Source organism: Elephantulus edwardii, unplaced genomic scaffold (genome assembly GCF_000299155.1).
Source record: "Elephantulus edwardii isolate Elephantulus edwardi_28Jun2011 unplaced genomic scaffold, EleEdw1.0 scaffold00021, whole genome shotgun sequence".
Taxonomy (NCBI): Eukaryota; Metazoa; Chordata; class Mammalia; order Macroscelidea; family Macroscelididae; genus Elephantulus; species Elephantulus edwardii.
The window spans coordinates 6,054,591-6,077,390 of NW_006399771.1; the positions used below are offsets into that span (position 1 = coordinate 6,054,591).

Sequence of the window (22,800 nt, forward strand, 5' to 3'; positions counted from 1 at the left end):
CAGATTCATTGTAGAGAGGATTAAACCAGGCTGCTCCTTGGAGGCAAGGATTCTGGGGCTTCGTCTGACATACTTTGGACATGTTGTAAGGAGAGACAGGCCTTTAGAGAGGGACATCATGCTGGGTAGAGTAGAGGGACAGCACAGGAGGGGAAGACCCTCTATGAGGTGGATTGATTCAGTGACTGGGACACTCGGGACGGGTGTGTCAGAGGCAATGAGATTGGCACAGGATAGAGCACGGTTTAGGGCTGTTGTACATAGGGTCACTATGAGTCGCAAACGACTGGACGGCACATAACAACAACAACATTATGTTGAGATCTCAGAGTGTTACACATCGAGAGGAGGATATGCCAGCAACAGATTGGCTATGAGGTCTAACTTGAAATAATCACTATATCTTTACATCAATATATCACTTATATTCACAAAAAGGTAAAAGCCTACATATTAAAGCCAGTTTTCTAGCCAACATATGCAAAACAATAACAAAAATAACAAATGTATGTATTACATAAAAACAAAAAAATATACAAATATTCTAAGCACAAACCAGTCTATATTGTACAAATACTAGCCATGGATTAGGAAAGTAGTGTCGAGATCCTAGGTCAGGGAGTGCTATGCCTTCCACTTCATTTTTGTTTTTCAGAAGTGCTTTGATTATTTGGGAGTCTATTTCCTCTACAGAGAAACTTGACAATTTCCCTCTCTATCTCCTTGAAAAATTAGTAACTGTATTATAATTTTGTTGAACATGTAGATTGCTTTTGGTAGGACTGTCATATTCACAATATTGAGTCTATTGTTCAATATTCATGAACAGGGAATTTACCCCCCCCCCATTAATTTAGGTCTTTTATTGTGCCTTGCAGAAAGTTTCAGTAGTTTTCCTCATAGGTCTTTCGTGTCTCTAGTTAGGTTCACTCCCAAGTATCTCAAGTTGTGGTTGGTTATCAGGCCTTGTTTTAATTGGTTTTGGTCAAACATTCTTCTAAGTGGCATAGTACTGGTCTGTCCATTTGCTGTACAGAGATAACTTGTGGTTGCTGTGATGCTGAACACTGTGATGCTGATGTGTCAGATGCGTTAATGGTTACCCATGGTGGACAGTGTTTGGTGAAGCTCCCTGATTAAAACAAGCTTGGAATCAGGAATGGCATCCACTTCCAAAATAGTTTTGGAATAGCCTCTGGAAATCCTATGAACCTAGAGAAATGATGAAAGTTATACAAGTGTTCAGGTCTTTTGTTCATATGGTCGCTATGAGTTGCCTACGACTTGATGGCATTTAACAACAACAACAACTCAGTCTTATAAAGACAAATACTCTATAAGTCCATTACTGTAATAGTAGAAGGAAATCTAATAAGGTGTGTATAAAAGTCCAAAAGGAGAAGGGAAAGTACAAATGGGGCTAAGGAGGAAGAGAGGAGGAAATTACAGGGTCACTGACTTTGGTGGTGGGATGGGGGTGTGGTGCGGGGAGGAATGAGATAATGAGGAATGATCCAGTAGGGATCTGAAAAGATTGGGGGGGAGGGGCATGTAAAACAATGATGACTGATTTATAAAATGCAATGTGTGGGAAAGATCGTATGAAATACAATGTGAATGATGGAATGTGTGAAGCATATGAATGAAACATAATGTACATGGATGTTGTATGTAAACTAATATAACTTTTAAAAATCTGTACAAAAACTAACAACAACAAAAAATCTAATCCTGTATATTACCCATTTTTCTCATCATTTCAAATGAGTTCTGGTTTCCTAGTGGCAAGAAAGCTGTGCTGCAATCCCAAAGACACATGGTTCGAGGCCACCAGCTGTTCTGTGGGAGAAGGACGGAAAATTCCCTCCTAAGATATTAACTGACTCTGAAAACCTGCTGGAAAGTCAGCGATGGGCCGGTTCCGACTCAGTGGTATACAACAACAACACAACAATAGCAGCTTCAAGCTCCAAAGAGGCATTGCCTTCAGGTTAGCAGTGCATCTCCATGGGGACTCCATACATGTTGTTGTTGTTATTGTTGATTGCCATCAAGTCAAGCACTCATAGCAACCTACGAACAAAAGACCTGAAGCTTTTCTATAACTATCGTTTCTCAAGTTCATAGAGTCTGCACACATTATAACAACTATAAGTTTGCATGCAGCAGCAAGCATATCCTCAAATATTCAAATTGGAAAAAATAAGATATAAAAATAAATAATCTATAAAAACCCTCAGCTTGCATATGAGTTCAATGACTCGACGACACATAACAACAACAACATTAAAACCCTGGAGTCATGCAAAATGGTATTTTCTCCTTGATTACAATAACATTCTCGGTATCATAAATAATCAACAGGCAATATATTAAGCTCTAGAAGCATCCAGTACTAGGCATGCATAAATACATACATCCATTGCATGCATACATACATATATACATACACCAACTGTGGGGTTTCCAAGGCGGTAATCTTTATGTAAAATGACGATAGTGTGCCTGAGGCAAATCATAGTCTTTTCAGTTGTGTAATGAAGTCTACTCAAGGACACCTAACAAATGTTATCTATACCAATTTGGCAATGAATGAGGATGACTGAAGAGTAATTGATACATTTGAAATATGACATTGGTTGTCCTGATGTTGTTTGATGCCTTCAAGTCATGTATGATTCATAGGAACTCTATGAACAGATCTGAACTCTGTCCTACCCTATGCCATCCTAACAATCTCTGACACACTCATTTCCATTGCTGCAAGTCACTGTGTCGATCCATCTAATTGAGTGGCTGCCTCTCCAGTGTAATCTCCCCACCTTTCCAGGTTTGAGGTCTTTCTCCAAGGAATAGCCTCTTCTTGAAACATGTCCCAAGTATGTGAGATGAAGAGTTATCATTTTTGCCTCCAAATAGCACCCTGGCTGTACTGTTATCAAGACATATCTGCTTTTTTATTTGGTAGTCCATGGGATAATCAGTACTCTTCTCCAGCACCACAGTTCAAAGGCATCAATTCTTCTGTCATCCTTATTCATTGTCCAGCTCTCAGATGCATAGAAAATGACTTTGCATCTGAGATCCTGGCCTGAATCACATACACCTAAGTCCTCAAATTGACACCACTCTTCCTCAATAATATGGAGAAGTCCTGGAATACAGACACTCCCAGTACAATACATCTCCTGATCTCCTGACTGCTGGTACCAAGTGCATTAAATGTGGATCCAAGTAGGACTAATCCACTGACAACTTCAGTCTTTTCTTCATCTATCATGATGTTGCCTGTAGGTCCAATGGCAAGGATTTTTGTTTTCTAGACATTGAGATACACTCCATACTGAAGGCTGCAGTGTTTAACAAACTGCAGTAAGTGCTTCAAGTCAGCTAGAATATTGCTTATAAGCAAGGATGGAGACGTTGTCTCATATGCTTTGGATAGATCAGTGCCTAGAAAGGGATCTTGTGCTTGGTAACTTAGTTGTATTAAGGTTATTAACAATTACAGTTTGCTCGGCTCCACAATCAACTACACCAGCAGTTTGGAAATCAAAAGATTAATTGCATTGGGAAAATCTGCTGTCAGGGATCTCTCCAGAGTGCTGAGAAGCAACAATGTCAGTCTAGAGACTAAGGTATGCCTGATCAAGGCAATGGTCTTCTCAATTACTTGCTATGCATCAGAGAGCTGACAACGACTAAGAATGACAGAAAAAGAATCAATTCCTCCAAACTGTGGTACTGGAAGAGAGTCATAAACATACCATAGACTACCAAGAAAGCAAAGAGGTCTGTCTTGGAGAAGGTGAAACCAAGTTTCTCCTTGATGTCTAGGAATCTGAAGCTCCATCTCACATACTTTGGACATGTGGTCAGGAAATACCTGTCCTTGAAGGAGGACATCACACTTGGAAGGGTGAAGGGACAGCGCTGGAGAGGAAGATCTTGAATGAGATGGATTGATTCTGGGGCAATGTGGACTGGTATGACGGGATTAGTGAGATTGGCTGAGGACAGTGCAGGGTTCAGAGTTGCTGGACATAGGGTCGCTATGGGTAGCAGTCAACTCGATGGCACATACTGACAATAACAACAGGTGTTTTCAAGTTAACTGTGACTCAAGGTGACTCTATAAACAACGAAGCTGAACTATCCTCTAACCTTTGCTGTCCTCACTGTCTCTGATATGAGGCAGCAAAAAAGAGGAAGAGACCCTCAGCAAGATGGATGAACACACTGGCTGCAACAATATGTTCAGGCATAGCAACAATCGTGAGTATCATGCAGAATCGAGCAGCATTTCATTCTATCCTACAGAGCCACTTAACATCATTTAATAACAATCTTGTTGCTATGTACCAGTGAGTTGCAAATGACTCATAGCTCTTAGTGTGCGTTCAGAGGCAATTAAGTCACATGGGAGGAGAATGTCCATCTTTCTCCAGTGGAGCACCTGGTGAATTTGAACTACATGACTTTGGTATGGCAGCTTCTTACCACTGTACCAACAGAGCTCACTATGTGAATAAAGGCAGTTATTTCTGAGCTTTTTTCTTTTATTTCTGGCATGAGGATGTTCTATGGAATTGTGAGGATTAAAAATGATTATTTTATATATTCTGTGTAGCACTTTCACATTGTAAATATAAAAAAAACCCCAAACAAACAAACAAACCAGTGCTATTATTGTTTATTCTGCTGACAAAATTGGTCAAGCATTAGAATATTAAACAAAAGATTGGTTTGAAACCATTCATCACTCAGTCTGCTCCTCAGGGATGTGCAGCTCACAAACCCTAAGGGGCAGTTTCTACCCTTTTTTAGAATGATATTCTGAGTTGGAGTCAACTAGATGGCAATGGGAGCTTCTAAAAGAAAATAAAAAAGCAGAAGAAATAAAGAGCTAATTGTAAAAGTGGGGACTGGAGCGCATTATGCTAAGTGAACTAAGTCTCATAAAGACAAATAGTGTATAAGACCATTATCGTAGAGCATGTGTGAGGACCAAGGCAGGGGAGCTTAAATATGGGGTTTCACAATTTGGTGGGTGGAAGGAGGGACTGGTAAAGGAAAGGGGAAAGATTCAGTGCGAAAAGGAAATGTAATAAAATGTAAATGAATTTATGAACTTTGTATGTAAACCAGTATAAAATATTTTTTTAAAAAATGAGGTAACTAAGAAAAAAAAATATTTGAGCTACACTTTAAAGTAGGAATAAGGTATTAATACACTTTCAGAAAATTTTATATATAATCGATTAGACAATAATTTAATGTTGGCATGGCACTTGGATCAAAGGGGATATTTGGACAATAGGTACCATTGTTGTTGATTGCTGTGGAGTCAAGCACGACTCATAGCGACAATATGAACAAAAGGCCTGAAGCCTTTCTATAACTATTGTCATTTATCAAAGTTCATAGATTTTCCAGAGGCATGCTGTTTAAGAAGTGGATGCCACTTTTCCCCTTTTAATCCTATAAATTCATTGTCAATGAAAGTTGAAAATTCAGTCACCTATATATCTCCAGCAAGTTTTACTCTAGCATAAATAGTCTCTCAACACCTCTCTGTTTCCCATCCAAAATAATCTTTTTCTTCCACTTCTTCACCCATAACAAAACAAGTCATAAAAATATTCAAGAGCCTCTTTTAAAAGTCTCAAGTATAATCATAATAAAATACAAAGCATATGCTTAAGTGTTTTATAGTTTACTGTTTCATATATTCTTTATCATCTTCTTAAAAGCTTCCTTGTTCCCACAGTATAAAACTTAAGGCAAGTGTGTTTATCTCTCAAAGGGACCTTGCCCATGGCAAAACATGCATTTGGCTATACTTGTTACAAATATCTATTTCAAAGAATTCTTCCCAAAGAAATGAGTCATTGCTCTAATGAAACATTACTGGTGGGAGTTTGTTTTTTTGTTTGTGTGGGCTTTTTGTTTTTATTTTGTTCCCCCCACTACCCTGGCCCCAGGCCGGTGTAATATGCTCTATAAAACTCAAGTACTTCAGTAATGTTGGAGTGTTTGTATTTGGTAAACTTCTACATCCTTCAGTGGCTCAATTATTGCTATGTCTTACAGGTTTGTTGTTGTTTTTTCCCCCTACATGTACAACATGTGTCCAATGTTGTACTTGAGACCTGTAATTTTCATATAAATGGGCTTAATGATTATGCATGTTCCAGAGTAACAATCAGAAAGCTTGTCAGAAAGCTTGGAATCTAGCCCCACTTCTCTCCAGGAGTTAGATACAAAATGTAATGAGTCTTTTCTTTTTTTTTTTAAACTGAGGAGCACAAGCAGGCAGATCTGTAAAATTCCATTCAGCTTTACACTATTACAGTGCTTACAAACGAAAAGTAAGCTAGCACCATCTAGTGGATATAAAAAAAAATTACCAACTTTTCTACAATCTAAATGACCAGGGCTTAAAAAACAACAACAAACAAACAAACAAACACCCAACAACAGAATATTTGTCGTTATTATGTACTTTCAAGTTAAAACAAACTCATAACTGATTCTCCTGTGGATTTTCATAAGTAGTAAATTGTAAGGGAGGCGATTTTCCATCTTCCTCCTATAGAGAACCTGAGTGACTCAAACTGCCTGGTTTGGGGCAAGTTGTGCAACTCTTTACCACTAAGGCACCAGAACGCTCTACAACATTTGGTTGCAAATATTTATCCAGGTATATTTCCTCAGTGATATATGGTTCAAAAATCAAGCTTATGTGAAAATGTTGAATTATTACAATATCTTTCTTATTTATGGTAGTAGTGTCTCCTTTCTAGAAAGTAATCTGTCTGGAAATAAAGCAAGACAAAGAAAACTTCATTCACATCTCTATTTGCATTCACATTTCCTAGGGGTTTTTTTAATCTATAAGTTTTTTAAACTTATAAATAAAAAAAAATAATTGCTAGAGTTATAGAAACATATTTTCCTTGAAGTTTTCCTATAATAGCAAGGCCAGAAACATAATAAATGAGAAAGCAAATAAAAAATAAAATTGTTCTTACATATTAACATTGTCTCTGTTTTTACCAAATGATTATGAAAATGAAATATGGCATTTACTTCAATAAAGAATTATATATGTGTGTGTATATAAAACATATACTCAGTTGAATTTAGGATGATAATTTCTTTTACTGGGCAGTTTCCAGTACATATTAGGTGCTCAATAAATTGGTAGGTCTTTTTTAGAAATGTAATAATGCATCGTTTTGTTGTTGCTGTTGTTATGTGCCATTGAGTCATTTGCAACACATAGCAAGCCTCTGTATATGAGCCATAACCCTGCTCTATCCTGTGCCCACTTCAATGTCTCTGACACGCCTACTCCCATTACCCCAGTTACTGAACTGATCCATCTCATCGAGGGTCTTCCTCTCTTGCACTGTCCCTCCACCCTCTCAAACATGATGTCCATCTCCAAGAACTGGTTCCTCCTGGCAACATGACCAAAGTATATCAGGCGAAGCTTCAGAATCCTTGCCTCCAAGGAGCAGCCCGATTTCACCCTCTCCAGGACAATCTGTTTGTTCTCTTAGCAGTTCATGGTATAGTCAACCCTCTTCTCTAGCAACATAGTGCAAAGGCATCAATTCTCTTTCTACCATCCCTAGTCACTGTCCAGCACTTTGAAACATAACACCAAGACTATGGCCTGGATCAGGTGCACCTTAGTCCCCAGCCTGACATCATTGCTCTTCAGTACTCTGGACAGGTCCCTGAGAGCTGAATTTCCCAATGCATTCATCTCTTTATTTCCTGGCTGCTTGTACTAAGAGTGTTGATTGTGGACCCAAACAAACTAAAGCTGTCAATAATCTCAATCTCTTCACCATCTATCATGATGCTGCCAAATTGCCCAGTGGTGAGAATATTTGTTTTCTTGATGTTGAGCTTCAATCCATATTGGAGACTGCAGTTCTTAACCTTTTTGCAGCAAGCCCATCTGCATAATACAGGTTGCTGATGAATCTTCCTCAAATCCTGACGTCTCTCTCATTCCTCCTTGTACAGCCCAGAGTCCTGGATGATCTGTTCTTCATACAGATTGAGAAGGTATGGAGACAGAATACATACATCCCTGATGGACACCCTTCCCAGTTTGAACCATGCAGTGTCTCCTTGCTCTGTTCTGACGATTGCCTCTTGGTTCAAGTATAGGTTTCACATAAGCACAATCAAGTGTTCTGGGATTCTCATTCTTCTCAGCGTCAGCCACAGTTTGTTGTGATCCACACAGTCAAATGCCTTTGCATGAAAAACAGATAGACATTCCTCTGGTACTCTCTACTTTCAGCCAAGATCCATCTGACATTAGTTATAATATCCCTAGTGCCACAACCTCTTCTAAACGCAGCCTGAACTTCTGGCAGTTCTCTGTTGATGTGTTGCTCCAGTCATTTTTGGATAATTTTCAGCAGAATCTTGCTTGCATGTGATATTAATGATATTGTTCAATGATAATAAATCAGTAATACTTTTCAATATTAAAATATATTTCTTAGATAAGAAGTATAATATTGTTCTTGTTGTTTGGTGCTATCAAATTCAGTACAATTCACAGTAACATGAACAGACCTGAACCCTGTACTAGCCTGTGCCAACCTCATCATCTCTGACACACTTGAATGTACTGCTACAGTTACTGTACCAATCCATTTCACTGGAGGGTCTTCCTGTCTTTTGCTGACCTTTCTAAGCATGAAGTCTCTTTCCAGGAATAATCCCTCCCAGTAAAATAGCCAAAGTATGAGAGACGAAGCTTTGTCATCTTGTTAAGTCCTGTCAATCATCTATGCCATATAACAAACCCTGTGAACAAGAGATAGGAGTCTTGCCTGATACTGTATAACTCTCACAATCTCTGAAGTGCTTGAGTTCTTTGTAAGAGATACTGTACCAATCCATCTTGTGCTAAAGCTAGATGGATATCCTGCAAATCTTAATTCTATTACTTCATATCTGTGTAGCACTAATCTGTATAGGTCTTAGTTTTCTTGCTTGTGAAAAAAAATATATTTAATACTACCAACATGTACAAAAATAACCTTTAAAAGCTTGATAGTAAAAAAAATATGGATCACTATATTCTACTAAAGTTATATTTTCTACATAAATAACATTTATAATTGTCACATAGAATAAATTTCTTGAAAATTAGTTTGTTTTATACTATTACTATTATAAGGTCAATACTTAAAAGAGTACTGAAGAATGGGTGAAAGTAGTCTGTAAGTTACCAGATTTTCATTTGCTTTAGCTTTTATGAAAATACAGGGGCGGAGGGGGGGGAGGGAAGGTATAAAAATAAAGGAAAAAATAAATCTAACCTCAAATATTAAAGATTTATTAAAAGACCAATTTCTTAAATAATCAATGAGGGAGTATCCCCTAAAGAGGATCATTTAGAAAACAAAACTTTTGTCTGTTTTACATTAATTTACTTACAGAAAATTTTGGACAAAAGTAAGAATGAAATTTCATAATAGTACTTTACACTTTAAACTGTAATCTATTCCAATGATTATAAATAGAAGCATGCAACTTCAAGGAAAGAAACATAAAACCTATTTAAGCTAATGAATAGTACATAACTTACTTGATTAAAATAAATCCATGTTTAAAATAATCAAGTTTAAATTATATTAATAAATTTAAAATTAGGCATTTTTTCTTTCAAAATGTCTAAGAATAATTCCTGAACAAGTCAAAATAGCCTCATAAAATTATTAGTAAAATAAACCAATATAAGAAGGAAGTAATATAGAAATATAAATACTACTTAAATTAATAAAACACGTGTGTAAAAGCAATGCAACAGCCTAAATACTATGTATAATATTTTATATTTTTCTACTAAATTGGATTAGAATTTAATATATAGCCCTAATTTAGAGCTGCTACTTTGAATTATATTTTAAATTAAGTTATAATTAATAACAGTACTTGTCTCTTATATAACCATAGCACACAATGTTTAAATATTTTAAAATAAACTAGAATATCAACCATGAAGAAAGAAAAAGCTCATTGCAAAAAAGAGGAGGAAGAGAAGACCAAGATGGATGTCAGTTGAGAATATGAATATTGCATTATAGTGCCAGGAAGCCAAAGCAAAGGGGGAAAAATCAGGAAGTTAAGGAACAGAATAGATTTCAAAGGGCAGCCTGGAAATTTTAATGCAGATATTATAATAAAAGTGCAAAGAGCTAGAATCATAAAATCAAAAGTTCCAAAGCCACTGAGTATTTAAGTTGAAAGAACTGAAGAAAAAAATTCAAGTCTTGACTTGCAATACTGTTTTTTAAAATTTTTTAACTCTTTTTTTAATTAATATTAATTTCAATGAATACCTACAGAGATTTTGGAATTCCATTCATTCATTGTTGGACTTGCAATTCGTAATGAAGGGTGGTGCTATGGGCAGAATATTGAATGATTCAGGAAGCAATGAAAGAAGATGGAAGGAGTGAGTACACAGTCACTGTACCAGAAAGAATTTGCTGACACAGAAGAATTTTATGAGACAACATATGATTAAGAGGCAATAGGAATGAAGGAAGAAGTTGAAGGTGCTCTGCAGGAACTGGTAAAAAACAAAGCCCCAGGAATTGATGGAATACCAACTGACATTATTTCAACAGACAGACACTGTCCTGGATGTGTTCACCAGGTTGTGCCAGTATCTGGAGAACAACGACCAGGCCAATTGATTGGAAGAGATCCATATTTTTTCTAATTCCAAAAAAGGGAGAACCAGGTGTCTCCGTTGTGCAATAGATAGAACACTGGATAACATTCAGAAAGGGTGACCGGACAGAGTGTGGACATCATTGAACAGTATCATTAATATCACACACAAACAAAATCCTGCTGAAGATTATCCAAAAATGACTGCAACTGTACATTAACAGAGAACTGTTAGCAATACATGTCAGGTACAGAGGAGGCTGTGGCATCAGAGACATGATCACCAATGTCAGATGGACCTTGGCTGAAAATAAAGAGTACCAAAGGAATATATATATATATGTCTGTCTCATTGACTATGCAAAAGCATTTGACTGTGTGGATCACAACAAATTATGATTATCCTTGAGGAGAATGGGAATCCCAAAACACTTGGTTGTGCTCATGTGAAACCTATAGTTGGACCAGAAGGCAGCCATCAGAACAGAGCAAGGAAACACTGTGTGGTTCAAAACTAGGAAAGGAGTGTGTTTTTATGAGGAGGAATGTGGTATAGGGATCAAAGGAAGACTCAACAATATATGTTATGTAGATGACATATCTTCCTGCCTGAAACTGAGAAAGACCTGAAGTATTTGCTGCAGAAGATCAAGAATTGGACTCTTCAATATGGATTGAAGCACAAAACCAAGAAAATAAAGATTCTCATCACAGGGCCAATTGGCAGCAACATAATAGATGGAGAAGATTGAGGTTGTTGACAATTTTTTTTTAGCTTGCTCAGATCTACAATCAACACTCTTGGCACCAGCATTCAACAACAACAAAAAAAATTGTTCTGGAAAAAGCAGCTCTCAGGAACCTCTTCAAAGTGCTGAAGAGAAAACATGCCATTCTGGCAACTAAGGTGCACCTGATTCAGACCATGGTCTTCACCATTACATGCTATGATGCATCAGAGAGCTAGACTGTGACTAAGGTTGACAGAAGAACTGATGCCTTTGAGTCATGGTCCTGGAGAAGAGTAATGAACCATGAACTGTCAAAAGAACAAACAGTTCTATCTTGGAGAGGATGAAACCAGGCTGCTCCTTGGAGGTAAGAATTGTAAAGCTCTTTCTCACATACTTTGAGCATGTGACCAGGAGTGACCAGTCCCTGGAAAAGGACATCATGCTTGGAAGGGTGGAAGGAAATTACATGAGAGGAAGACCTTGGATGAGATGGGTTAACATAGTAACTGGAGTAATGGAAGTAGGTATCAAGAGACAGCAAGAATGGCTAAGGAAAGCACAATTCAGAGCTACTGTAGATAGGGTCACTATGAACTGCAGGTGACTTGATGGCACATAACAATAACATTATCTTTTAATGTCAATTTTACAAAATAAAAAATTAATTTATTACTTTTTATTAATAAATTATTTAAGCATATAAAATTTAATTTCATTTTAAATTACTTTTAAAATTATCTATTATTTGAAAACAAACCAGTTATAAATATTTCTATTCTCTCACTTAGAGAAAGTAACTATTCAGTAAAATTGATTTCAAGTGAATTGCCTTAAAAAGGATTGATGCATGTGTCAGCCTCACTTAGTTAAATCCAAAGAAATTCTATCAAATAAAAGCATGCTTTAATGTTTCTCAATAAAACAACCAATTACAATTATCATTGCATATTTACTGTAGTGACTATAGCTTAGCTAGAATTAGAAACAAATTAGAAGCTAAAAATACAAAATACTGTGGTATTGCTTCCAATTTTATTTCACCTCCTTAAGAAATATTAGTGTATGAAACAGTAACTTATTAACTTATAAACACAAATCTATCTTTGTGTCTTTCATATGACTTCTTAATATATCACCAAAACTCAAACTCTTGTTTTTCACTTAGTTTACCCAGGATCTCCACAAGCAGTTCCTATGAAAAATAGATTCAAACTGGTCTTCTGAAAATAGTAAAGAAATATTTACCTTGTTTGTTCTGTACTACATAGAGATACCTCAGGTATATTAATTAAAATCATGTCAGTTTTCACATAAATCCTGTACTAGGAAATCCATTAACTATAAAAAATCCCACAAGGTAGTGCTGGCAGTGAAGAGAAAAATGAATGTGAGCTCAAATATTTCTCCTTACAAACAGTGTTTTTCTGTTTTTAGTGGGTGGTTTTTTGGCTGTTTCTTTGTTTTTAATGTGATTGACTTACATATAAGGTCAATATAGGATATAATATTTTCACTACACTAGTCGTTATTACAAAAACAATAAAATAATTTCTATACTATTTTAAAAATAAAATTAAAAGATGCAAATTATTAGTGGTTCTAATGGGAGATTGCATAGGTAGTCCCAAAACAGTATGTCATACAAACAAATGAAATCACTATAGTACACATTTTCCAAAGGATGCTTGAAATAAAACCTTTCTTTGAGAGTACAATTACACTTTTTTTTACTCAAGAAAATTATTTATTTACAAAATTATAGAACATACAGAAAAGTTGCTATGAGTGAATTTTTTAAATTATCATTTTACTGAAATTCACTCATTTGTACAATGTTTACAATAGAAATTATAGATAATTATTCTTTTTCTTTAAAGGAATTGACTGCCACTCTTACTGTCATTTACATGACTACAGAGACCTGTTACATTTCTGAGAGGAGAACTTAGGGAGCTCTGATGGCTTAATGCTAAGGACCATGCTGCCAACACAAATGTACGCAGTTTGAACCAAGCAGACGTTCCACAGGAGAAAGATGGGCAACCAACTTCCATGTGATTTACTACTTCAAAACCCCTGAATAGCCAGCTCAGGTCAGTTCTGACTCAACAGTACACCACAAAATAACCTAGAAAATCATTTCCATATAAATTAAAGCTAAAACAATCCAATGAAACGTTTATACCTTGTAACACATAAAGTTGCTTTAAGTTGAGTGCTAACATTACAGTAGTTAATAATACAATCTAAAGATGTGTCTGCTAAATTATGAAACTGTGCACACCTAACTACCCTTTGGTAATGTAGAAATATTAGAAAAAATATCTAATAGGGAACTAGTGGAATTAAACTTGATCCATCCATACAGTGAATTACTGTGCAGCTAAAGCACAAAATAATGAAGAGTCCTATGAACTTCATGATGTATTAAATGTAGGAAGGGAAGCTAAATGCTACTACTAACTAAACCAAACCAAACTATGCTTTGTGTAAGAATGTAATAGTGAGTATATCCACATATAAACACGCATACAAGGGAGCTCTGAGGATGGAGTCCCTAGAAAATTGCACTGCTAAGTTAAAAGCCACACTTCCTTGACAGTTTAAATCCACGAGAGCTCCAAGGTAGGAAAATTGCCATTTTCCTCCTGTTAGGACTTACAGCCTCAAAAGCTCAATGGAGGTCTACCATAACTCAGAAATTATTCAAATAGTAGTGAATGAGTTAATGATATATATTAAACACAGAGTATAGATATACACATGTACTATGTGTATATTTATGTATATGTATATATTCTATGTAGAATATACATATACACGATATGTATACATATATATATAATATGAATACACACGTATACAAATACTATAGATAAATACACACACATACATGTAATATGGACATATACATATAGGCATGCTGTATACATACCCGCATATATGCATTACAGATACAAACGTAACAGCACACATGCATATATACACAGTGTAGATACATACACACAGTCAGTACATGCATATGTCCAGTTAGCTACAAACATATATGTACAAAATATAGCTCTAAAGATTTAAGCAAAAGGTATACTATATGCACATACAGTATGTACACACACATACACACACACACACACACACACACACACACGAAACTCAAACTCATTGCTATTGAGTTAGAAACAACTCAGAACTGACTCTTCAGTTACTTTTCAGATGATGTAAATCACATAGGAGAAGAATGGCCAACTTCTTCCCACAAAACTGTTGGTAGATTAAAGTAAGTAGAGGTGCATTCATTGGGTTAGTAGTGCAACTGCCTATGGACTATGCCATCAGGACTCCCTGTATTTATAGATGTGTGTAGGTTTGTGTACACATATATGTACACATATGTGTGTATACATAGTACATATATTATTATTGTTGTTTGTTGTAAGATGCCATTGAATTGAGTACAACTAATAGTGATCCTAGGAAAAGCAGATCTTAACCCCATTCTATCCCGTCTCATCTTCACACTTCCTGACAACTGGAGCCCACTGTGACACTCACCATGTCAATCCATCTGGTTGAGGGTCTTCTTTCTTGAAGACTTCCCATCTTTTCAAGCATCATGTCCCTCTCCAAGGAATAGCCCCTCCTAGCAACATGGCCAAAGTATGTGAGGTGAAGCCTCATCATCCCAGCCTCCAAAGAGCACACTCTGTCTGCACCCTTTCCAAGACATATTTATTTGTCCTTTTGGCAGTCAATGGGATGTTCATTGCTTATCTCCAATACCACAAGCCCAAGGCATCAATTCTTCTTCTGTCATCTTATTCATTATCCAGCTCTCAGATGCATAGCCAAGTAATCAGAAAGCCCATGGCCTGAATCAGATTCACCTTAGTCCTCAAACTGACTTTCCAGAGTACTGAAGAACTATACTTTCTGAGAGTTAATGATGGGCATAATCCAATGGTGATTAATTCTATAAAAAACAATGAATGGACACACGCATCACTGCACAGCACATGTCTTTTCAATAGATGAGACCACTCGGCCATTGCTCTAGTATCCTGTGCCAGAAACACAAATACCACAGGTACTTTAACCGTATATATTACTGTTTAGCTACATCACACTCAAGCAGAAGAGGCCAGGTAGAGCTGCAGTTTCTGGAGGACAAAAGACTCCTCAGTTCTGCCAGTCAAGTACTTTGGATGAGAAAATCGCTATCTAGTTTCATCACATGGGAATTCTTAAGATCAAGCAGAAGAGGCTCAGTAGACCAAAGTTTCTGGAGGACACAAATTCCTCTGTTCTGACATTTAGGCACTTTAGCTGTGAAAACTGCTGATTAGCTATATCATAAAGGATTTCTTAAAGTCAAGCAGAAGAGGCTGGGTAGAGCCATGGTTTATGGAGGGCAACAGTCATCCCACTTTGGATAGTGTAACCCAAGAGGGAAGAATCAAAATACAGGTCCTTCAGAAAACACTGTAATACCTTGGGATATTGTATGCTCCCAACAGCCTAAAATCTACTAAAATAAGACTCACATAGTGTCAAGAAAGCAGCAGTCTGCCTTAGTGATCAGAGGTGGGGAAGGGAAATAACTGTGCTCCTAAAATAGCAGACCCAATGAATATCCAAGATAGAGAGACCAAAGAAATATGTTGATGTGGAGTGACTCAAATAGCTACAGAAGAAAATGCAAATGATGGAAGAAACAATGGAAGACATTAAGAGACCAAATACCCCAGAGACAGTGATTAAGAAGAAAAATATAGATGAGGGGCAACTTTAACAGCTATGGGAAAAAAAAAAGATGAAAGAATTTACAGTATAAATAAATAGGTACAAGAACTCACACACACAAAAAATCATCACAGGACTAAGAGAGTACAGCCAATACAGTTCTGGAAATAATAGAAAAGCACGAAATACAATCCAGAATATTAAGACAGAAATGGCAGAAGTGTGCAACACATTGGGGGGACAAAAAAGTAGAACTGAAAAGATGGAACAGAGTCAGTGAGCTGGAAGACAAGAGCCTCACTGGAAATATCCTAGAAGAAAAATCAGAGATGAAACATAAAGAAAATGAAGAAAACATTACAATCATGTGGGATGACATCAAAAGGAACAACATATGATCAGAATTCCAGAGCAGGGGAGTGACAGGAAAGTCCCTGAGAAAATTGTGGAAGAAGTACTAGGAGAAAATTTCCCAGGTATAATGACAGAACTCCATATTCAAGAAGCACATTGAACATCAACTAGACTACACCTAAAAAGGGAAATGTCAAGACTTACCATTGTCACATTCTCCAGATTAAAAGCTAAAGCTAGAATACTAAAAACAGTGCAAGAAAAACAAAGAGTCACCTATAAAGGAGACACAATTAGACTAAGATCTCATTTCTCAGCAGAAAGCATATTAGCTAGAAAACAATGAGATGGTATATACAGAAAGTTGAAAGAAAACAATTGCCAGCCAATGATCCTATACCTAGCAAAACTCTCCATCAAATATGAAGGAGATTGAGGTTATAAACAGCTTTAGTTTACTTGGTTTTACAATCAACATTCTTGGCACAAACAACCAGAAAATTAAAATTTAAATGAAATGAAATTGAAATTGTGTTGGAAAGTCTGCTGTCAGAGACCTCTCCAAAGTACTGAAGAGCAATGATGTCAATCTGGAGACTAAGGTGCACCTGACACAGGCCATAGTCTTTGCTATCACTTGTTATGCATGAGAGAACTGGACAATGACTAGGGATCCTGGAGAGGGTTAAACCAGGCTGCTCCTTGGAGGCAAAATTCTGAAGCTTCATATAACATACTTTGGACATGTTGCAAGGTGGGACCAGTTCTTGGAGAGTGATGTCATGTTTGGGAGGGTGGAGGGACAGTGCAGGAGAGGAATACCCTCGATGAGATGGATTGATTGAGTGACTATGGTAATCAGGATAGGTATGTCAGAGACAACAAAAACGGCACAGAATGAGGCATAGGGCTCTTGTGCATAGGGTTGCTATGAGTTGCAGGTGACTCGATGGCACATAATAATAACAACAACAATAACAACAATCAATCAATCCTAATAGAATATGTAATAATTGTAGCATGCATAAAATATGAAAACAATTTTCAATGGTCTATTAGGGAACAGAAGCAAATTTGGTGAAACATTAACATGAGAAATAAAGGTTAAGTATTTAAATTACATATTCTCACCAATTCGTGTGATTTTATTGTATGAAAGTTCAAGATTTTGAATATTAGTGCAACCATCCAAGCCATGCAAAGAATTAAGTTGATTTTTATTCAGAAGAAGAATGCAGAGATCTTCTAAATTCTCACAATTGATAGTCTCGATATTATTTTCCTAAAACAAAGATAAAATATAAATAAGTTTAGTGCAATAGCTTCTTAATAAAACATTTAAAGCTTACAGAAAGATGAAAACATATATATGGTCTCCTAACGAATATTTACATTTCTAATATTTAAGGTAACTATGCAAACTGTTACACCATCTAGATTAAAATAGTGAGATAATAAAGAGTTTAATTTATTAGTATTCCTTTTAAAATTGAGGGGGGAAAACACAGAATATGTTATTTTGATTTTCCAATATGCTAACTGAAACAAAAGTGAATATTGTGCCACAGTTCCTACATGTTTAAGTTATTAAATAATGAAAAAATTGAAGCTCCCTAACCTGTTTTGTCATCAGGCTCTCCGTAATTCAGTGTCATAAAAAACCTGTATTTTATGCATTTGTTTTTATGTTTACTACACACACACACACACACACACACACACAGAGACATACACATTTTCTCACAACACAAAATATTTGGCTTTGGCTCAGGTCTACATCATATCAAAGATGCAAAGCAAGATTCCTTGTGAGATTTCAAAAAAATAAAAAAAACCCCAATATTAAAGATATAGGCCCATGGCATCCCACCACAGTTTGTGTCGAAAATATCTGTCAGTATAGCACTTGACTAACATAGTAAGTGAATAAACAAACAAAAAAATTTACCAAGTTAAGGAAATAATATTAATGGATGAAGTGTCAGTTCAAACCAAAAAGAACACAGATATGTCAAAGCAAGAAGATGATTTTAAGTCCCCTAAATAATATACAAAATAAATAGGTCAAAAAAACTCTTAGCCTCAAAATCTGACACTTCTAATGGAAAGGGAATTATGCTACCAGGGTGGCATCAAAACCTAGATAGCAAAAACAAGAGTCAGAAAATTACCCCCAGGAAGTAAACTGAGTCTTTAGCAATAAATTTTCAACAGGGGTTGAGCTATGCACAAGAAGTTTCTTTTAGTGTTCTATTGTTACCTTCATTTTGTTTCTAAGGCAGTTAATTGAGCCCTGCCTCATCACTATGTCTGTGTGTTTGTGTTTGTAGGGAATACTATCTCAATTCAGTTCCTGGACCACTGAGTTGGCAAAGCCTTCACCTAAACAAATTGCACACAAGAATTACTATATACTCAAGTATTACCCAAGAATATGACTGATTGGCTTTATATATATCTATGTGTGTGTGTGTGTGTGTGTGTGTATTTATATATCATATGTATATATTTGTGTATTTATATTTTTACATATATATGATTTTAAAAAATATGCTTTCCTTCAAGGCTAACCATGATGTCAGAGTAGGTTAAATATGAGTGTACATTGCATGTCAAAAGAACATAATCAGGAGAATGCAAAGGATAGATTTGGGTACTGTCACTTTTTGCAAAATCAGTTTCTGTTAACTTGATTTCTGCTCAGGGAAATCCTATGAGTTTCAGAGTAGAAATGTACTCCAAAGTCTGTGTATGTGTAACTTTTTTTTAATTAGTAATTTTTTTATTTTAACTAAAGTTTACAGAAAAGTTATATTTTTATTCATACATTATTGCACTTCTTACACACCACCCCCCGGGTTCACTTTTTTTTTAAATATTCATTCATTGTTACCTCCCTTCCCCAACTCCATCCCCTCAGTCCTCTTTGCAATGTATCTCTTACTCTGGGCTGTTGTCATATGTATAATGCCTAATCATATATTCCTTTTAAACAGTTCTTTCCTTCATCTGTTCCAACATAGTATTCATTATCAATAGCAGTGATCTTCTGAAAGTAGGTCCCTAGGTCTTTGTATTGAAGTGTGTCTGAAAAACGTCAAATAAATCCTGCAGGCCATTCTTCATACAAACAAATAGTCTCTTTCCACCTTAATTCTAAACTTGGCAAACAATACATTAGCCAGAATGGTACATGTAGCTACTTGATATTGTACTTGAATGTTGTATCTTTCACTTTTGGAACGCTCATACTAGCTGTTGGTCATTATATAGAAAGTCACCCCAGAATCAGAGAGAAGAGAGACAAAGAAAGGCAAGAAGATTCATTCCAATCTCCTTGTCATTTCTGCTAGGGCACCAGATTAGAGCTCAAACTATTTTGAGTATTTCACTCAATTACTCTCTATAATTTGTAATGAAGAACTATTTGACTAACACTGACTTGAGTTCATGACAAAGAGTAATAAGTAAGATGATTATGGTTTTAAGCTACTAAGTAATGGGATTGATTTTCATGCAGCAAAAAGTCATAAGAATAATAATGATATAATCTGAAGAGATATATAATTTTCAGTTCATACCATCTAATCAACTTCCCACTATGGTTCTTACAAAGCTAGGCCTCTGTCTTTTAGAATCTGGATTATAGGTTATTTTACTATATGTTTCTCCCAAACAGTCATGTCTTTAATATAGACATCAACTACTGACATCTCATTAAGATATAAATGAGTAGAATGAAAAACATACCTGAACATCAATGTACCTTAGTTTTTTGCAGTTATTCAGGCTATGTAGACAAGTTAATCCACAACGTCGGAGACTCAAAAATTGAAGATTTGTGCATTCTGTCAGTGTAGACAGACCACAATCTGGTAAATCTTGAAAGCTAACTTTTGTAACCTAAAGAAATTGAAGAAGATTAGAAGTATAACATTATCTCACTATACTGAACATAGCTTATATTATCAACCTTACATGTTTTTTTAATAATTCAACTAAGGAAAATAATTTTGTATGTTGAGACTTGTATTTATAAGCAACTAAATTAAAATTCTCTGGATTCTTTTGCTCCCCATATTAAAGGCAAAATAATGCTACTGTCAATAAACATGTTTAAAAGTAAAATGCACAGAACTCAATGCAGTGTTGTTGAATTAGAACAGACTCATAGCTGACACTCCACTGAGATTTCTCAGGTTGTAAAACATATTAAAAGAGATTCCCTATCTTTCCCTCACGGAGAAGCTAGTGGAATTGAAACACAAGAGAGGGGTAACTTGTCGAATTCCCTGTCCATCATGCTACCGAAGCTCCCTTAAGTGCACAGAAGTGAACTGAACCACAGGAGGGGCAAGCTGTGCAACTCCCTGTCCTTTATGCCATCAACTCTCCCTTAAATGCACAAAAGCAATATTAAATGTAAAATTCACCAGCAGTCCACACAGGAAAAAAGACACACATTTCATCCTCCAATAAATAGAAATATATCTTGGAGAAAGTGCAGTGATAGTGTTCCGTTGAAGAAAGATAATCAAGTTTTATCTCACACACTTCAGGCCTGTGGCTAGAGCAGGCTCTTCCTTGGAGAGGATCATCATGTTTGGAAAGGTGGCTGTTCAGCAAGAGAGAGAGGAAGATCCTCAACCAGATGGACTGACATGGTTGACTGCTGCATTGTGTGTCAAGAAGTGTGAGGATTGCACATGATAGGACATGGTTCAGATCTGTTGTGCATAAGGGTCGCTATGAGTCATATTCAACTGGAGAGGACATAACAATAAGAACATAAAGATCTGCAACCTCAGAAACTCCAAAGGAAGTAACTCTCTATAGGCCCGAATCAACAGCACAACTGTGCATTTTGGTCCATTTTATTCCCCACTATTACTCAACCCAAATATTCATAAGTAAAATTACAGTAAATAAAATAGTAGGTAACTAATGTCATTGTGCTCTGTTTGGCAGCACATATATGTTGGCTTAGTAGCAAGGAACTGTCCTGCCAACTCAGTGCTGTCCAGTTTGAATCAACCAGATGTTCTGGGGGAGAGAGACAGGCAATCTTCTCCAAGGCTATTGACTGTGTATGAAAACCCACTGCAGGCTCAATTATAAGTTGGTCCTGATTTTATGGTACTTAATAACAACAACAACAACAATTAACAATTTCTTAGTCACAAAAGGGTGTTGAAATGGTTATTAGCAAATTCAGCTAGTGTTCTATTGACACCACAGTTTCAACCCAAATTATAATATTCTGTCGCCATCGTTGTTGAGTCAAAACTGACCACAGTAGACCTTCCAGTGGGTTTTCAGAGGCAGTAAAAGACACAGGAAGAGACTGCCCGTCTTTGTCCCTTGGAGCAGCTTGTGGATTTTAATGATGTGCCTTTGGTTTGGCAGTACAGGTCCTCACCACTATGCCACCAGAGCTCTCTATGAACAGTTACATAGTGCTAAGAAGCTGTGTTGACATCACACATGGTGCACATGGTGTGATGGCTACCAGCTCCTCAATGGGAGAAGGATGTGCCATCTTCTGTGAAATTGAAAATCTGCTGAAGGGTCAGCTATGGGTCAGTCCCAACTCAACGGTAAACAACAACAACAATGGTAAAAATCTAGGGTCTTCTTTCCTTAAAAGTCTTTCTTTTGCAACATGTGGCCTTCTACCCCTCAGAAAGAATCACTAGATGTTTTTGCTGGCTAAATTCTAAAGCAATCGCTTCTCTAGAGAGTCAAAGCCATCATGTGCTCCAAGGGAGAAGGATGGTTAGTCTCTTCTCATGCAATTTACAGTCTTTGAAACCCAATAGAAATTCAGCTATGAGTTGGAACTAATTTTATGGTAATGAGTGAGTAGGTGAACTGAATGTCAAGTCCTGTTCTCTTCTTCTATCCCACTCTAAATTCCAGCACCCCTTGACTTGTCTTAATCATTGATACGGCTCTTCATTCCAGAATTGGCTCAATAAAAGTGGGTTTAGTTTGGCTTTATGACAAGGTCTTTGAACACAGGTGTTGGGATAATATAAAAAGATAAAGCTCCGTAGCATAGTCTATAGGAAATTGTACCAATAACCCAAAGGTAAAGTCTCCTAGGTGGTCCAAATCTACCAGTGTCTCCTGAAGGCAAACAAAACAAAACAAAACACAAAAACAGGCAATCACTTCCCAGGAAGTTTACAAAATCTTAGAAACCCAATGGAGGGTCAGTCATGCATTGGTTCTGACAAGAAGACTGAGGGAG

General features: G+C 36.5%; 1 protein-coding gene across 1 annotated transcript in view; it reads right to left on the reverse strand.

Annotated features, from left to right (window-relative positions):
• Positions 1 to 22,800, reverse strand: part of LRRIQ1 (leucine-rich repeats and IQ motif containing 1) — a 267,992-nt gene that overhangs the window by 212,147 nt on the left and 33,045 nt on the right. The window contains 2 exon segments of the mRNA XM_006882532.1: positions 17,679 to 17,829; positions 20,298 to 20,450. Coding sequence (XP_006882594.1) covers positions 17,679 to 17,829; positions 20,298 to 20,450 — 304 coding nt within the window.